General features: G+C 41.8%; 1 protein-coding gene across 1 annotated transcript; it reads right to left on the bottom strand.

Annotated features, from left to right (window-relative positions):
• Positions 1 to 14,855: 14,855 nt before the first annotated feature.
• On the bottom strand, positions 14,856 to 18,072 carry LOC141598802 (14-3-3-like protein GF14 iota). Its single transcript, XM_074418581.1, has 7 exons — positions 17,887 to 18,072; positions 16,831 to 17,137; positions 16,188 to 16,275; positions 15,966 to 16,075; positions 15,725 to 15,879; positions 15,515 to 15,561; positions 14,856 to 15,207 (listed from the first exon to the last, which is right to left on the bottom strand). The coding sequence occupies exons 1-7, from the start codon at positions 17,957 to 17,959 to the stop codon at positions 15,196 to 15,198; spliced, it is 792 nt and encodes a 263-aa protein (XP_074274682.1). The 5' UTR covers positions 17,960 to 18,072; the 3' UTR covers positions 14,856 to 15,195.
• Between the last annotated feature and the right edge of the window lie 1,141 nt (positions 18,073 to 19,213).

Below are 19,213 nucleotides of genomic sequence, written 5' to 3'. Positions count from 1 at the left end.
TTCGATTTTTGTCTCAAATAACGAGTTTTAACGCATTTTCACGATAATCCTGGTTTGGTGAATCTTTTTTCGGCACACCTAAGCACCCCAAATGTCTTCCGTTTGGTGCTCAAATTTTTGTGGCCGCTTTATTCGACCCCAGGAACTTTCTATGCGATTTCCGGAGAATTTTTTCCGAGACCCCGGATCCGGAAAAACCGTGTATTATATACACTTCAATTTCACTGTTCGGGAGGTCGTAAATCGGACCCTGGTTTCTTTTTCTCCCTGTTTTTCAATCACGCTTCCTACCTCATTCCAGGAGGTAACCTGTTCGATTTCAGCCTCAAATAACGAGCTTTAACGCATTTTTCACGATAATCCTAGTTTGTGAATCTCGGTTTTTGGCAAACCTAAGACCCCCAAATGTCTTCCGTTGGTGCTCAAATTTTGCGTGGCGCTTTATCCGACCCCAGAAACTTTCTATGCGATTTCCGAGAATTTTGTTCCGGGACCCCGAATCCCGAAAACCGTGTATTACACTTCAATTTCGAAATTTTTCCGAGGTCGAATCATCGACCCGTTTCTTTCTCCGTTTTTCAATCACGCGTCCTACCTCATTCCATGAGTTAACCCGTTCGATTTCGAGTCTCAAATAACGAGTTTTAACGCATTTTTCACGATAATCCGAGTTTCGGCGAATCTTTGGTTTCCGCACACCGCACCCCCAAATGTCTTCCGTTGGTGCTCAAATTCTGCGTGGCCGCTTTATCCGACCCGAAACTTTCTATGCGATTTCGGAGAATTTTGTTAAAGGACCCCTGAATCCCGAAAAACCGTGTATTATATACACTTCAATTTCAGTTCGGGAGGTCGTCGGACCGTTCTTTTCCTCCCTGTTTTTCAATCACGCGTCCTACCTCATTCCAGGAGTTAACCCGTTCGATTTCAAATTGACAAATAACGAGCTTTAAGGCATTTTTCGTGATAATCCGAGTTTCGGCGAATCTTTGGTTTCACACACCAAGCACCCCCAAATGTCTTCCGTTGGTGCTCAAATTTTGCGTGGCCGCTTTATCGACCCCCGGGAACTTTCTATGCGATTTCCGAGAATTTTTTCCGAGACCCCTAATCCAGAAAAAACCGTGTATTATATATAGACACTTCAAAACGGGTCAACGGTCGGGTTCGGGTCGGGCCAATTCGGGTCGGGTCGATTCGGGTTTCTCATTGATTTCGGGTTAACTCGGGTCCGGGTTACGGGTCATTTCGGGTTTGGTCTGTTTAACGGGTTTGTTGGTCGGGTCGATTCGGGTCAAACGGTTGGGTTGTTTTGGTCGGGTCATTTTTGGTGTAAATGAATAATAGAGAAATAGTCATTTCAAGGCTTTTCGGTTTAATTGGAGTTATATTTTGTTGGGTCATTTTGGGTTTGGTGGTTTTGAGATCGGGTCATTTTTGGAGTCGGGCAAGCTACCTCATTCCGGTTAAGAAAGCTCGGGTCATGTTCGGGTCGGGTCGGGTCCATTCGGGTTTTCGGGTCACATTCGGGTGAAGTAGTTCGGGTCACTTCGGGTCTCGGGTCAGCTTTTTCGGGTCGGGTCAATCGGGTCGGGTTAGTTTTGCCAGGTCTAATTATATACACTTCAATTTCAGCCGTTCGGGAGGTCGTACCGGACCCGGTTTCTTTTTCTCCCTGTTTTTTAATCACGCGTCCTACCTCATTCCAGGAGTTAACCTGTTCGATTTTTGTCTCAAATAACGAGTTTTAACGTATTTTTCACGATAATCCGGGTTCGGCGAATCTTGGTTTTAAACGCACACCGCACACCCAAATGTTTTCCGTTGTTGCTCAAATTTTGCGTGGCCGCTTTATTTGACCCCCAGAACATTCTATGCGATTTCGGATAATTTTTTTCCTGGGGATCCTGAATCCCGAAAAACCGTGTATTATACACTTCAATTTCACTGGTAGTTCGGGAGGTCAGACGACCCGGTTTCTTTTTCTCCCTGGTTTTCAATCACGCATCCTACCTCATTTCAGGAGTTAACCTGTCGATTTCACCTCAAATAACGAGCTTTAACGCACTTTTCACGATAATCCTAGTTTCGGCGAATCTTTGGTTTTTGGCAAACCGCACCCCAAATGTCTTCCGTTGGTGCTCAAATTCTGCGTGGCCGCTTTATCGACCCCCCAGAAACTTTCTATGCGATTTCCGGAGAATTTTGTTCCGGGACCCGGAATCCCGAAAAACCGTGTATACACTTCAATTTGACCTTTTCCGGAGGTCGCACTTTACCCGGTTTCTTTTTCTCCCTGTTTTTCAATCACGCGTCCTACCTCATTCCATGAGTTAACCTGTTCGATTTCAGTCTCAAATAACGAGTTTTAACGCATTTTTCACGATAATCCGAGTTTCGCGAATCTTTTGGTTTCCGCACCGCACCCCCAAATGTCTTCCGTTGGTGCTCAAATTCTGCGTGGGCGCTTTATCGACCCAAAACTTTCTATGCGATTTCCGGAGAATTTTGTTCCGAGACCCCGGAATCCGAAACCGTGTATTATATACACTTCAATTTCACCGTTCGGGAGGTCGCACGACCCGGTTTCTTTTCTCCTGTTTTTAATCACGCGTCCTACCTCATTCCAGGAGTTAACCTGTTCGATTTCAAATGACAAATAACGAGCTTTAAGGCATTTTTCGTGATAATCCGAGTTTCGGCGAATCTTTGGTTTTAAACTTCGCACACACTAAGCACCCCAAATGTCTTCCGTTGGTGCTCAAATTTTGCGTGGCCGCTTTATCTGACCCCAGGAACTTTCTATGCGATTTCCGGAGAATTTTTTTCCGAGACCCCGGAATCCAGAAAAACCGTGTATTATATATAGACCTGGCAAAACGGGTCAACGGGTCGGGTTCGGGTCGGGCCAATTCGGGTCGGGTCAGTTCGGGTTTCTCATTGATTTCGGGTTAACTCGGGTCGGGACGGGTCATTTCAGGTTTTCGGTCTGTTTTGGGTTTTGTTGGTCGGTCGATTCCCAAACGGTTGGGTTGTTTCGGGTCGGGTCATTTTCGGGTAAATGAATAATAGAGAAATAGTCATTTCAAGGCTTTTCGGTTTAATTGGAGTTATATTTTGTCGGTCATTTTCGGGTTTGGTGGTTTCCTCATCGGGTCATTTTTGGGTCGGGCGTCACGGTTAAGAAAGCTCGGGTCATGTTCGGGTCGGGTCGGGTCCATTCGGTTTTTGGGTCACATTCGGGTGAAGTAGTTCGGGTCACTTCGGTCTCGGTCAGCTTTTTTATGGTCGGGTCAATCGGGTCGGGTTAGTTTTGCCAGGTCTAATTATATACACTTCATTTGGCAAGTTCGGGAGGTCGTCTGGACCGGTTTCTTTTTCTCCCTGTTTTTTAATCACGCGTCCTACCTCATTCCAGGAGTTAACCTGTTCGATTTTTGTCTCAAATAACGAGTTTTAACGTATTTTTCACGATAATCCGAGTTTCGGCGAATGCTGGTTTCTGGCACACCGGCACACCCAAATGTTTTCCGTTGTTGCTCAAATTTTGCGTGGCCGCTTTATTTGACCCCAGGAACATTCTATGCGATTTCCGGATAATTTTTTTCGGGGATCCCAGAATCCCGAAAAACCGTGTATTATACACTTCAATTTCAGCCGTTCGGGAGGTCGTACCGGACCCGGTTTCTTTTTCTCCCTGTTTTTCAATCACGCATCCTACCTCATTTCAGGAGTTAACCTGTTCGATTTCAGCCTCAAATAACGAGCTTTAACGCACTTTTCACGATAATCCGAGTTTCGGCGAATGCTGGTTTCTGGCACACCGGCACCCCCAAATGTCTTCTGTTGTTGCTCATATTTTGCGTGGCCGCTTTATGTGACCCCAGGAACTTTCTATGCGATTTCCGGAGAATATTTTTCCGGGACTCCGGAATCCCGAAAAACCGTGTATTATACACTTCAATTTCAGCCGTTCCGGAGGTCGTACCGGACCAGGTTTCTTTTTTTCCCTGTTTTTCAATCACGCGTCCTACCTCATTCCAGGAGTTAACCTATTCGATTTCAACCTCAAATAACGAGTTTTAACGCATTTTTCACGATAATCCAAGTTTCGGCGAATGCTGGTTTCTGGCACACCGGCACCCCTAAATGTCTTCCGTTGTTGCTCAAATTTTGTGTGACCGCTTTATTTGACCCCAGGAACATTCTATGCGATTTCCGGATAATTTTTTTCCGGGACCCCGGAATCCCGAAAAACCGTGTATTATACACTTCAATTTCAAATACCGTTCGGAGGTCGTACTGGACCCGGTTTCTTTTTCTCCCTGTTTTTCAATCACGCGTCCTACCGCATTCCAGGAGTTAACCTATTCGATTTCAGCCTCAAATAACGAGCTTTAACGCATTTTCACGATAATCCGAGTTTCGGCGAATCTTGGTTTACGCACACCCAAATGTTTTCCGTTGGTGCTCAAATTTTGCGTGGCGCTTTATCCGACCCCATGAACTTTTATGCGATTTCCGAAGAATTTGTTCCGGGACCCGATTCCAAATACCGTGTATTATATACACTTCAATTTCACCGTTACGGAGGTCATCTTTTACGGACCCGGTTTCTTTTTCTCCCTGTTTTCAATCACGCGTCCTACCTCATTCCAGGAGTTAACCCGCTCGATTTCGACCTCAAATAACGAGCTTTAACGCATTTTTGCACGATAATCCGAGTTTTGGCGAATCTTGGTTTACGCACACCGCACCGCACCCCCAAATGTCTTCCGTTGGTGCTCAAATTTTGCGTGGCGCTTTATCGACCCCAGGAACTTTCTATACGATTTCGTAGAATTTTGTTCGGACCCCGAATCCCGAAAAACCGTGTATTACACTTCAATTTCAGCCGTTCGGGAGGTCGTACCGGACCCGGTTTCTTTTTCTCCCTGTTTTCAATCACGCGTCCTACCTCATTCCAGGAGTTAACCTGTTCGATTTCAGCCTCAAATAACGAGCTTTAACGCATTTTTCACGATAATCCGAGTTTCGGCGAATCTTTGTTTTAAGCACACCCAAATGTCTTCCGTTGGTGCTCAAATTTTGCGTGGCGCTTTATCGACCCCACCTAAACTTTCTATGCGATTTCGGAGAATTTTGTTCGGGACCCCGAGTCCCGAAAAACCGTGTATTTATATACACTTCAATTTCACTGCCGTTCAAGGTCGTCACGGACCCGGTTTCTTTTTCTCCTGTTTTCAATCACGCGTCCTACCTCAATCCAGGAGTTAACCTATTCGATTTCAGCCTCAAATAACGAGTTTTAACGCATTTTTCACGATAATCCGAGTTTCGCGAATCTTTGGTTTCTTGCACACCGGCACACCCAAATGTTTTCCGTTGGTGCTCAAATTTTGCGTGGCGCTTTATCGACCCCAGGAACTTTCTATGCGATTTCGGAAATTTTGTTCCGGACCCTTTAATCCCGAAAAACGTGTATTACACTTCAATTTCGGCCGTTCGGAGGTCGTCGACCCGGTTTCTTTTTCTCCCTGTTTTTCAATCACGCGTCCTACCTCATTCCATGAGTTAACCCTGTTCGATTTGACCTCAAATAACGAGCTTTAACGCATTTTTCACATAATCAGGTTTGGCGAATCTTGGTTTAAGGCGCACCGCACCCCAAATGTCTTCCGTTGGTGCTCAAATTTTGCGTGGCCGCTTTATCTGACCCTAGAAACTTTCTATGCGATTTCCGGAGAATTTTGTTCCCGGACCCCGGAATCCCGAAAAACCGTGTATTATACACTTCAATTTCAGCCGTTCGGGAGGTCGTATCTGACCCGGTTTCTTTTTCTCCCTGTTTTTTAATCACGCGTCCTACCTCATTCCAAGAGTTAACCTGTTCGATTTCAGCCTCAAAAAACGAGCTTTAACGCATTTTTCACGATAATCCGAGTTTCGGCGAATGCTTTGGTTTCTCGCACACCGGCACACCCAAATTTCTTCCGTTGGAAATCAAATTTTGCGTGGCCGCTTTATCTGACCCCACGAACTTTCTATGCGATTTCCGGAGAATTTTGTTCCGGGACCCCGAAATCCCGAAAAACCGTGTATTATACACTTCAATTTTTAGTTCGGAGGTCGATCATCGACCTGGTTTCTTTTTCTCCCTGTTTTTCAATCACGCGTCCTACCTCATTCCAGGAGTTAACCTATTCGATTTCCGTCTCAAATAACGAGCTTTAACGCATTTTTCACGATAATCCGAGTTTCGGCGATGATGGTTTTTGGCACACCGGCACCCCCAAATGTCTTCCGTTGGTGCTCAAATTTTGCGTGGCCGCTTTATCTGACCCCAGGAACTTTCTATGCGATTTCCGGAGAATTTTGTTCCGGGACCCCGGAATCCCGAAAAACCGTGTATTATACACTTCAATTTCAGCCCGTTCCGGAGGTCGTAAATCGGACCGGTTTCTTTTTCTCCTGTTTTTCAATCACGCGTCCTACCTCATTCCAGGAGTTAACCTGTTCGATTTCAGCCTCAAATAACGAGCTTTAACGCATTTTCACGATAATCAGAGTTTCGGCGATGATGGTTTCGGCACACCGGCACCCCAAATGTCTTCCGTTGGTGCTCAAATTTTGCGTGGCGCTTTATCGACCCCAGAACTTTCTATGCGATTTCGGAGAATTTTGTTAGGAACCGAATCCCGAAAACCGTGTATTATACACTTCAATTACGGCTGTTAGGAGGTCGTCGGACCGGTTTCTTTTTCTCCCTAATTTTCAATCACGCGTCCTACCTCATTCCAGGAGTTAACCTGTTCGATTTCAGCCTCAAATAACGAGCTTTAACGCATTTTTCACGATAATCCGAGTTTTAGGCGAATCTTTGGTTTTACGCACACCGCACCTCCAAATGTCTTCCGTTGGACTCAAATTTTGCGTGGCCGCTTTATCGACCCAGGAACTTTGTATGCGATTTCCGGATAATTTTGTTTCGGGACCCCAGAATCCCGAAAAACCGTGTATTATACACTTCAATTTCAGCCGTTCGGGAGTTCGTACCGGACCCGGTTCTTTTTCTCCCTGTTTTTCAATCACGCGTCCTACCTCATTCCAGGAGTTAACCTGTTCGATTTCAGCCTCAAATAACGAGCTTTAACGCATTTTTCACGATAATCCGAGTTTCGCGAATCTTTGGTTTTAGCACACCGCACCCCCAAATGTCTTCCGTTGGTGCTCAAATTTTGCGTGGCCGTTTTATCTGACCCCACGAACTTTCTATGCAATTTCCGGAGAATTTTGTTCCGGGACCCCGGAATCCCGAAAAACCGTGTATTATACACTTCAATTTCAGCCGTTCGGGAGGTCGTACCGGACCCCGTTTCTTTTTCTCCCTGTTTTTACAAGTGTTATCATTTTTTTACAAGTGTTAGGACAAAGACCTATATATGCTTCATGTGTCCACCACGGTCCCCTTGCATAGACTTGTAAAAAAATATTTTTGTACTTAGCATTTTTTCCATCCACTCATCCCGATACGTAACGCAACCTCGTATTATTAATACACGGTTTTTCGACATTCCAGGGTCCCGGAACAAAATTCTCCGGAAATCACATAGAAATTTCCTCGGGTCAGATAAAGCGGCCACGCAAAATTTGAGTAGCAACGGAAGACATTTGGGGATACCGGTATGCCAAAAACCACCATTCGGCGAACCTCGGATAATCTTGAAAAATGTATTAATGCTCGTTATTTGAGGCTAAATCAAATAGGTTAACTCCTGAAATGACCTCGGACGTGTGATTGAAAAACAGGGAGAAAAAGAAACTGGGTCCGGTACTACCTCCCGAACGGCTCAAATTGAAGGGTATAATACACGGTTTTTCGGGATTCCAGAGTCCCGGAACAAAATTCTCCGGAAATCACATAGAAAGTTCCTCGGGTCAGATAAAGCGGCCACGCAAAATTTGAGTAGCAACAGAAGACATTTGGGGGTGCCGGTATGCCATAAACCAAAGATTCGTCGAACCCTGATAATCGTGAAAAATGTATTAATGCTCGTTTAATGCTCGTTATTTGAGGCTGAATCGAATAGGTTAACTACTGAAATGACCTCGGACGCGTGATTGAAAAACAGGGAGAAAAAGAAACTGGGTCCGGTACGACCTTCCGAACGGCTCAAATTGAAGTGTATAATACACGGTTCTTCGGGATTCCGGGGTCCCGGAAAAAAATTCTCCGGAAATCGCATAGAATGTTCCCGGGGTCAGATAAAGCGGCCACGCAAAAGTTGAGTAACAACGGAAGATATTTCGGGGTGCCGGTATGCCATGAACCACTATTCGTCGAACCTCGGATAATCGTGAAAAATGTATTAATGCTCTTTTAATCATCGTTATTTGAGGCTGAATCGAATAGGTTAACTCCTGAAATGACCTCGGACGTGTGATTGAAAAACAGGGAGAAAAAGAAATTGGGTCCGGTACGACCTCACGAACGGCTCAAATTGAGGTGTATCATACACGGTTTTTCGGGATTTCCGGGTCCCGGAAAAAATTCTCCGGAAATCGCATAGATAGTTCCCCGGGTCAGATAAAGCAGCCACGCAAAATTTGAGTAGCAACGGAAGACATTTGGGGGTGCCGGTATGCCATAAATCGGCATTCGTCGAACCTCGGATAATCGTGAAAAATGTATTAATACTCGTTTAATGCTCGTTTTTTGAGGCTGAATCAAATAGGTTAAATCCTGAAATGACCTCGGATGCGTGATTGAAAAACAGGGAGATAAAGAAACTGGGTCCGGTACGACCTCTCGAACGGCTCAAATTGAATTGTATAATACACGGTTTTTCAGGATTCCAGGGTACCGGAAAAAAATTCTCCGGAAATCGCGCATAGAGTTCCTCGGGTCAGGTAAAGCGGCCACGCAAAATTTGAGTAGCAACGAAAGATATTTGGAGGTGTCGGTATGCCATAAACCAGCATTCGTCGAACTTCGGATAATCGTGAAAAATGTATTAATGCTCGTTATTTGAGGCTGAATCGAATAGGTTAACTCCTGAAATAACCTCGGACGCGTGATTGAAAAACAGGGAGAAAAAGAAACTGGGTCCGGTACGACCTCCCGAACGGCTCAAATTGAAGTGTATAATACACGGTTTTTCGGGTTTCCGGGGTCCCGGAACAAAATTCTCCGGAAATCACATAGAAAGTTCCTCGGGTCAGATAAAGCGACCACACAAAATTTGAGTTGCAACGGAACACATTTGGGGGTGCCGGTATGCCATAAACCAGCATTCGCCGAACCTCGGATAATCGTGAAAAATGTATTAATGCTCGTTTAATGCTCGTTATTTGAGGCTGAATCAAATAGGTTAACTCCTGAAATGACCACGGACGCGTGATTGAAAAACAGGGAGAAGAAGAAACTGGGTCCGGTACGACCTCCCGAACGGCTCAAATTGAAGTGTATAATACACGGTTTTTCAGGATTCCAGGGTCCCGGAACAAAATTCTCCAGAAATCACATAGAAAGTTTCTCGGGTCAGTTAAAGCGGTCACGCAGAATTCGAGTAGCAACGGAAGACATTTGGGGGTGCCGGTGTGCCAGAAACCAGCATTCGCCGAAACTAGGATTATCGTGAAAAATGCGTTAAAGCTCGTTATTTGAGGTGAAATCGAATAGGTTAACGCCCGGAATGAGTTAGGAAGCGTGATTGAAAAACAGGAGAAAAAGAAATCGGTCCTGCACGACCTCCCGAACGGCTGAAATTGAAGTGTATAAGACACGGTTTTGAAGGATTCCGGGGTCCCTGAAAAAAATTCTCCGGAAATCGCATAGAAAGTTTCCCGGGTCAGATAAAGCGGCCACGAAAAATTTGAGTAGCAACAGAAGACATTTGGGGGTGCCGGTATGCCATAAACCGGCATTCGCCGAACCTCGAATAATCGTGAAAAATGTAATAATGCTCGTTTAATGCTCGTTATTTGAGGCTGAATCGAATAGGTTAACTCCTGAAATGACCTCGGACGCGTGATTGAAAAACATGGAGAAAATGAAACTGGGTGCGGTACGACCTCCCGAACGGCTCAAATTGAAGTATATATAATACACGGTTTTTCGGGATTCAAAGATCCCGGAACAAAATTCTCCGGAAATCACATAGAAAGTTCCTCGGGTCAGATAAAGAGGCCACACAAAATTTGAGTAGATATTTGGCGGTGCCAGTATGCCATAAACCAGTATTCGTCGAACCTCGGATAATCATGAAAAATGTATTAATGCTCGTTATTTGAGGCTGAATCGAATAGGTTAACTCCTGAAATGACCTCGGACGCGTGATTGAAAAACAGGGAGAAAAAGAAACTGGGTCCGGTACGACCTCCCGCACGGCTCAAATTGTAGTGTATAATACACGGTTTTTCGGGATTCCAGGGTCCCGGAACAAAATTCTCCGGAAATCATATAGAAAGTTCCCCGGGTCAGATAAAGTTGCCACGCAAAATTTGAGTAGCAACGGAAGACATTTGGGGGTGCCGGTATGCCATAAACCGGCATTCGCCGAACCTCGAATAATCGTGAAAAATATATTAATGCTCGTTTAATGCTCGTTAGTTGATGCTGAATCGAATAGGTTAACTCCTGAAATGACCTCGGACGCGTGATTGAAAAACCGGGAGAAAAAGAAACTGGATCGGTCCGACCTCCCGAACAGCTCAAATTGAAGTTTATAATACACGGTTTTTCGGGATTCCGGGGTCGCCGAACAAAATTCTCCGGAAATCACATAGAAAGTTCCTCGGGTCAGATAAAGCTGCCACGCAAAATTTGAGTAGCAACGGAAGACATTTGTGGGTGCCGGTATGCCATAAACCAGCATTTGTCGAACCTCGGATAATCGTGAAAAATGTATTAATACTCGTTATCCGAGGCTGAATGCGAATAGGTTAACTTCTGAAACGACCTTAGACGCGTGATAAAAAAACCGGGAGAAAAAGGAACAGGGTCCGGTACGACCTCCCGAACGGCTCAAATAGAATTGTATAACACACGGTTTTTCGGGATTACAGGGTACCGGAACAAAATTATCCGGAAATCGCGCAGGGAGTTCCTCGGGTCAGATAAAGTGGCCACGCAAAATTTGGGTTGCAACGAAAGACATTTGGTGGTGCCGGTATGCCATAAACCAGCATTCGTCGAACCTCGGAAAATCATGAAAAATGTAATAATGCTCGTTTAATGCTCGTTATTTGAGGCTGAATCAAATTGGTTACCTCCTGAAATGACCTCGGACGCGTCATTCAAAATCAGGGAGAAAAATAAACTGGTTCCGGTGACCTCCCAAACGGCTCAAATTGAAGTTTATAATACACGGTTTTTCGAGATTCCAAGGTCGCGGAACAAAATTCTCTGGAAATCACATAGAAAGTTCCCCGGGTCAGATAAATTTGCCACGCAAAATTTGAGTAGTAACGGAAGACATTTGGGGGTGCCGGTATGCCATAAACCGGCATTCGTCGAACCTCGAATAATCGTGAAAAATGTATTAATGCTCGTTTAATGCTCGTTATTTGATGCTGAATCGAATAGGTTAACTCCTAAAATAACCTCGGACGCGTGATTGAAAAACCGGGAGAAAAAGAAATTGGATCCGTCCGATCTCTCGAACAGCTCAAATTGAAGTGTATATAATACACGGTTTTTCGGGATTCCGGGGTCCCAGAACAAAATTCTCCGGAAATCACATAGAAAGTTCCCCGGGTCAGATAAAGCTGTCACGCAAAATTTGAGTAGCAACGGACGACATTTGTGGGTGCCGGTATGCCATAAACCAGCATTCGTCGAACCTCGGATAATCGTGAAAAATGTATTAATACTCGTTATCCGAGGCTGAATGCGAATAGGTTAACTCCTGAAACGACCTTGGACGCGTGATAAAAAAAACCGGGAGAAAAAGAAAAAGGGTCCGATACGACCTCCCGAACGGCTCAAATTGAATTGTATAATACACGGTTTTTCGAAATTACTGGGTACCGGAACAAAATTATCCAGAAATCGCACAGGGAGTTCCTCGGGTCAGATAAAGCGGCCACGCAAAATTTGAGTTGCAACGAAAGAAATTTGGGGGTGCCGGTATGCCATAAACCAATATTCGTCGAACCTCGGAAAATCATGAAAATGTAATAATGCTCGTTATTTGAGGCTGAATCAAATTGGTTAACTCCTGAAATGACCTCGGACGCGTGATTCAAAATCAGGGAGAAAAATAAACTGGGTCCAATACGACCTCCGAAACAACTCAAATTGAAGTGTATAATACACGGTTTTTCGGGATTCCAATGTCCCGGAACAAAATTTTCCGGAAACCACATAGAAAGTTTCTCGGGTCAGATAAAGCAGTCACGCAAAATTCGAGTAGCAACGGAAGACATTTGGGAGTTCCAGTATGCCATAAACCGGCATTCGTCGAACCACGGATAATCGTGAAAAATGTATTAATGCTCGTTATTGATGCTGAATCGAATAGGTTAACTCATGAAAATGACCTCGGACGCGTAAGTGAAAAACAGGGAGTTAAAGAAACTGGGTCCGCTACGAGCTCCCGAACGGCTCAAATTGAAGTGTATAATACACGATTTTTCGGGGATCCAGGGTCCCGGAACAATATTCTCCGGAAATCACATAGAAAGTTTCTCGGGTCAGATGAAGCGGTCACGCAAAATTTGAGTAGCAACGGAAGACAGTTGGCGGTGCCGGTATGCCATAAACCAGCATTCGTCGAACCTCGGATAATCGTGAAAAATGTATTAATGCTCGTTTAATGCTCATTTTTTGAGGCTGAATCGAATAGCTTAACTCCTGAAATAACCTCGGACGCGTGATTGAAAAACAGGGAGATAAAGAAACTGCGTCCGGTTCGACCTCTCGAACGGCTCAAATTGAATTGTATAATACACGGTTTTTCGGGTTCCAGGGTACCAGGAAAAATTATCCGGAAATCGCGCAGAGAGTTCCTCGGGTTAGATAAAGCGGTCACGCAAAATTCGAGTAGCAACGGAAGACATTTGGGAGTGCCGGTATGCCATAAACCGGCATTCGTCGAACCACGGATAATCGTGAAAAATGTATTAATGCTCGTTTAATGCTCGTTATTTGATGCTGAATCGAATAGGTTAACTCCTGAAATAACCTCGGACGCGTGATTGAAAAACCGGGAGAAAATGAAATTGGATCCGTCCGACCTCCCGAACAGCTCAAATTGAAGTGTATACTACACGGTTTTTCGAGATTCCGGGGTCCCAGAACAAAATTCTCCGGAAATCACATAGAAAGTTCCTCTGGTCAGATGAAGCGGCCACGCAAAATTCGAGTAGCAACGGAAGACATTTGGCGGTGCCGGTATGCCATAAACCAGCATTCGCCGAACCTTGGATAATCGTGAAAAATGTATTAATTCTCGTTTAATGCTCGTTATTTGAGCTGAATTGAATAGGTTAACTCCTGAAATGACCTCGGACGTGTGATTGAAAAACCAGGAGAAAAAGAAACCGGGTCGGTACGACCTCCCGAACAGCTCAAATTGAAGTGTATAATACACGGTTTTTCGGGATTCCAAGGTCCAGGAACAAAATTCTCCGGAAATCACATAGAAAGTTCCTCGGGTCAGATAAAGCGGTCACGCAAAATTTGAGTAGCAACGGAAGACATTTGGGGGTGCCGCCGCCGGTATGCCATAAACCAGCATTCGCCGAACCTCGGATAATCGTGAAAAATGTATTAATGCTCGTTATTTGAGGTTGAATCAAATAGGTTAACCCCTGAAATGACCTCGGACGCGTGATTGAAAAACACGGAGAAAAATAAACTGGGTCCGGTACGACCTCCCGAACGGCTCAAATTGAAGTGTATATATAATACACGGTTTTTCGGGATTCCAGGGTCCCGGAACAAAATTCTCCGGAAATCACATAGAAGGTCCTCGGGTCAGATAAAGCGGCCACGCAAAATTTGAGTTAAAATTTAATATGCACGGTACTTAAAATATAATATGGTTAACTAGTTTAGACACCGTGCATTATATGCACGGTACTTAAAATTCAATATTTTTATAAAATTAATTATATAATATGGTATTTTATAATTGTTTACATTTCGCATCATTGTATTTTACTTTGATACATAAAAGTTAGAACTGAAAATTGGTTAAGAGAATTGAGTATGAGTTAAAATATATTTTAATGAAAATATTTTTATAGTATAAAGCTAATGAGTTTCAATTTGTATTGTTTTTCAAATTTTTTTGATCCCCAAAATAATAACAACGATTTAGTTTTGGTTTTATAAGAATATGGGTCAACCCACCATTTAATAATATGATCAATAAAAGATTTAACAATTTATAGTTTTATATCAATTTTATTTCATTATAATTAATATATTATAGTGTAGAGTTTAGTAAAAATAATATAATTTGGTGAAAATATTAATTTTAATGAAAATATAATAGATGAATTAAATTGAAATTGTTAATTTCCTTATTTAGTGAATAAGCGTAATTATCATTAATTTTCTTTTTTGATAATATACTTTTTAGCGGAAAAATGATAGAAATTACATATTCTTTTAGTAGAGAAGGGATTTGTATTGATCAGTAGTGTTTGTAATGTTGCATGACGTTTTCTTACTTGCTAATTAATAAACTTCAATTCTTCAAAGAATGTTTCTGCCGTTGAGTAGTACTTTCTCAGTGTTGTTACATTTGGTCATATATAATTAATGTTGCAGAAAGTTTTTTAAAGATTTGTTTTTACTGGTATAAGTCACGAGGACGGGATTGAACATGTAACACAAAGAATATGTCAACATGATACCAAGCCTACTAGTCAAGTTCGTTATTAGACACTTTGTTTCAATCGTGTTGGTGAACGAAGAAGATAAATCCATTCAACACGTAAAGATGAGTGACGATACAACAAAAGGAAAACTATTGGAATTGCAATATAAAAGAGCTTGCAATTACAGACATTATTTAAAGAAAAAATGAATATCGAGTTCAAAGCAAATGTTTAAGAAACAGCAAAAAGAATAATATTAAGTAGAAAGCGGCTAAGAGAGCCGTTCATTCCAGCTTCTAATCCTACAGCCAATTCCATTATGCAGTCAGCTTGATTTTTGAGACGATGGTACTGATCAACGAATCACTGCTGCGCCTGAAAGCATAACAGGCAAAGCTTAGTAAGTCTATAGTTACTCTATACAGACAACAACACTACCCCATCATTACCCCAAGCGGAAGTGATCTAGCTTAAATCACGTATCCTAAGTTCAAATTCCTCCGAAAGTAAAACTGCTAAAAGTTAAAACTCAGGCGGGAGAGTTTGATCTCGCTACTGGTCCTATTGTTGACTCAAAAGGCTCCTGGATATTGAATGGTAATGGCGTTATACACAGATTGAAAACATAAAGAGATTTTTTCCTAAGGGACCGTAAAAATCATTAGAAAGCTCAACCACTTACTTCAGGCTCAGCAGGTTTGGATTCCTCGGTCTTGACATTTCCTTCACCTGCATAATATTATGCATCAGAGTTAGCTTTGAAAGTTACGGGGCATAATTAACAGATGCAATTGAAAACATGAAATCTGATAAACAATTGTGAAACTGGTGGTCTACTGGTCTAAACTCTCTACTTTGTGAGACTTATTATTAGCGGTATCAAAGCATATACCTCCATCACCGTCTTCAGGCAAATCAGAGGTCCAGAGAGTGAGGTTGTCTCTGAGTAGCTGCATGATAAGAGTTGAATCTTTGTAAGATTCCTCACTCAGCGTGTCCAATTCTGCAATGGCTTCATCAAACGCTTGTTTGGCCAAATGGCACGCCCTGGAGTAACGTATACAGTACAATGATTAACTTGGAAACACGTATAGTCAAATAGACATTAAGAAGATTGAAGCTCATGTATTTACCTTTCAGGAGAATTCATAATCTCATAGTAAAAGACAGAGAAGTTGAGAGCAAGACCAAGTCGAATAGGATGGGTAGAAGGCAGATCTGTGTTAGCTGTTGCAGAAGCCGCCTAAATGAAATATCACCACTGTCAGACTCAAAAGATTAAAAATAAAAAGCAGAACAGTGTGAACTTCGATTTTTGGAGCTTAGTATGGAGTACTATATCGGAATTAACTTGCCTCGTAGCCCTTTAGTGATTGCTCAGCAGCTTCCTTCTTTTCATCATCTGACTTAAACTCAGCAAGATAACGGAAGTAGTCACCCTTCCTGCAATTCATCATAATCCACACATGCGTAAGAATGTGAAGGGAAATAACTATATCACTATTAGTGAAGTATCTCTTCCCTAAATCACAAGTCACGACATTTGTCATTAATTACCAAAAGTAATATGCCTTGGACTTTACGGGAAGTCGGGAACAGAGTCGCATTATGGGAATAGTCACTGAAACTCAAGAAAATAGCCAAATTTTCATTCTCTTACAATTTATGTATTGGCCAAGTTATGAATATAATTTACAGCAAAAGTTTTGATTTCTCGGCCAATTTATGTTTACTTTTGGGAGCAAATGAAACATAAACTATTAGCTACGAAGAACCAAAAGAAAATATGTTATTAGTGGCAGATAGGGAGTTAACGGAAGATGTAGAAAGAAATAAGCAAAATCCTCGAGGTAATAGAAACGCCATTTAAACAGGAACCTGAACAAATGAATCAGAGTCAAGACAATCAGGTGCAATTAGTGAGCATTTTTATCTAATCACAATCCATGACAGAAGCAGAAATTCAATAATGTAATTTCACACGACATTATGACTTACATCTTGCAGTAGAAAACAGTTGCCTCTCCACTACCCGAGTGAGGAACCAAATGTGCATCTATAATAGCCAAGATATCCTGGCATATCTTAGTGAGCTCATCCTCTACCTTCTGACGGTAACCCTTGATGAGCTTCACATTGTTCTCATTTCCTTTTGATTCTTCCTTTTGCTCAATTGACGACATTATGCGCCAAGAGGCTCTCCGAGCACCAATGACATTCTTGTAACCGACAGAAAGAAGGTTCCTTTCCTCGACTGTCAACTCAACATCTAGTTTTGCTACTGTTTTCATGCACTCAACCATTTCTACATTGATTCAAAATAGAAATGTCAATAACAGCAATAACAGCACGCTCATGAATACGTGACAAACTATGAGAACACGTTTGCTAGATTCACATCACACATGACAAACTAGGAACTAAAAATAAAACTACAATTGATCAACCTTTTAAAAGTCCAAAGAGTCTGATCTAAGCGACATTCAATACCCGTGCAAAAAACATGATAATTGCTCGAAAAAAATCATCCAACAGAAGAAACTATGAGGGTGTCCAAGTGCAAAATTTACACTTTATTCATGATCATCCATACAAAACTACCCCGTTGCCTCAATCAGATCATCAAAGAATAAATTATACGATGACTAAGCGATTAATCATGGTTCCCAATTACGGATTAAAAACGACCGCTTCTCTCATAAAAGAATCGTCTTTCACCCCTAAATCCCTAATTTCAGCAATTCCCTAATTTCGACATTTGAATCGCACAACAATTATGATAAACAAAACAAATCACTTCAACAATTCATCAAAAACGTAATATTTACATCTCAAATCAATCAAACAATTAATCTTCACGAATCAAATCAATCAAACAATTAATCCTTCGCGTAACAAATCAATTGAATAATCCGACAAAAATCGTATGATTATAACAGCATTTTACCTAAACACATTCATCAAATGATCAACCAAAATCAATTTCAAACCATTAACACATTAATCAAACACTAAAATACGAGGGAAAAAAGGCGAAAATCGAAAATTAACAACCTTCATAGCGTTCAGCTTGTTCGGCAAGCTTAGCGAGGTAAACCTGAGTTTCTCTTTCCTTCTCCGACGCCATTGTTCGATCGTCAAAATAGCGATTAAATTAGGGAAATTAATTTGGGGGAGAAATTGTGAAAAATTAGGGATTTCTGAGAAACCTAAAAATGGAAGGAGAGGGAAATGAAGGGAAGGGATATTTATATGCGTAAATTCTGAGTTTAAAAATTCAAAGTTATAGCGCGCTTTCCGGAAGTGTCACACATTTTGTGCTTTTTCATCCATTCATAATTTCATATCATTGAGCAAATTGAGCAATTTACCAAGCACAAATTATTGAATAAATAAAAATAGATGATGGTTTTTAAATACCGTCTTACTCGTATATTGTTAGGTTGTACAAGATAATTATTGAAATTTTTAGAAGATTTTACATTTATAAATTAGACTCTACCCTTCTAAATTGGGGGTCGTAACTGTTTTTTATTTACCTAAACATTTGGAGTACTTTGTACGGAATATACAAGTACAGTATTTGGTAATATTGATAGAGATTATTTGTAATACTCCGTAATTGATAATTTAACGATAATGTTTGTACGAAATAATTTATAAAGTATATAATACTCTTAACAATATTTGATAGAACATTTGCAGTTATATACTCCCTCCATTCAACTCCACTTTGCAACTTTCTCTTTTGTGCACTATTTACAAACGGACATTCAACTACAATTTTCTCTCGATACATAAATGAAAATATATCTATGTGAGATCTTATTTGATTCGTCTTTAAGAGTACATTAAAAATATCTAACTTTTATAATTTTTGCAAATACGCACCTAATGATAATCGCGTAAAAGTTGTGTTGGCAAACGTGATAAAGCAAACTTGCAAAGTGGAGTTGAATGGAGGGAGTACGTATATTTGAACTTTCAGTCCGTCTTGCTTCAGACCGCCTTATTTCAGACCGCAATAAGACATCTCACAAGTGAGAAGCACATGGGTGGTAGGACACCTCCAAGAGATTTTCCACTCACACCCTAAATGAGTTTTTTGTGAGAAAAAATGGTATCCGTCTGACAATTTCAGACGAGTATGACGGTTTGAAATAAGAATTTGTGTTGAACTTTTATATTGCTACTATATAAGTTCTGTCAAATCACTCTTTGTTTTTATTATATGCAAGTGTAGTTATTCCGAACTCTCATGTCGATCTTTTCTGTATGTGTAGAGACTGTAGACGATATCTCTATTTTTGTTATGCCGTTACGTTGGAGTTTACGTATGCAGTTGGTTGTAACAAGATCTTAGAAAAGTTGAACTAGGAAA

The sequence above is a fragment of the Silene latifolia genome, chromosome 9 (assembly GCF_048544455.1).
Source record: "Silene latifolia isolate original U9 population chromosome 9, ASM4854445v1, whole genome shotgun sequence".
NCBI classification, from domain to species: domain Eukaryota; kingdom Viridiplantae; phylum Streptophyta; class Magnoliopsida; order Caryophyllales; family Caryophyllaceae; genus Silene; species Silene latifolia.
Note: the sequence above shows the minus strand (reverse complement) of the source record. Positions and strands in the feature narration are given on the sequence as shown.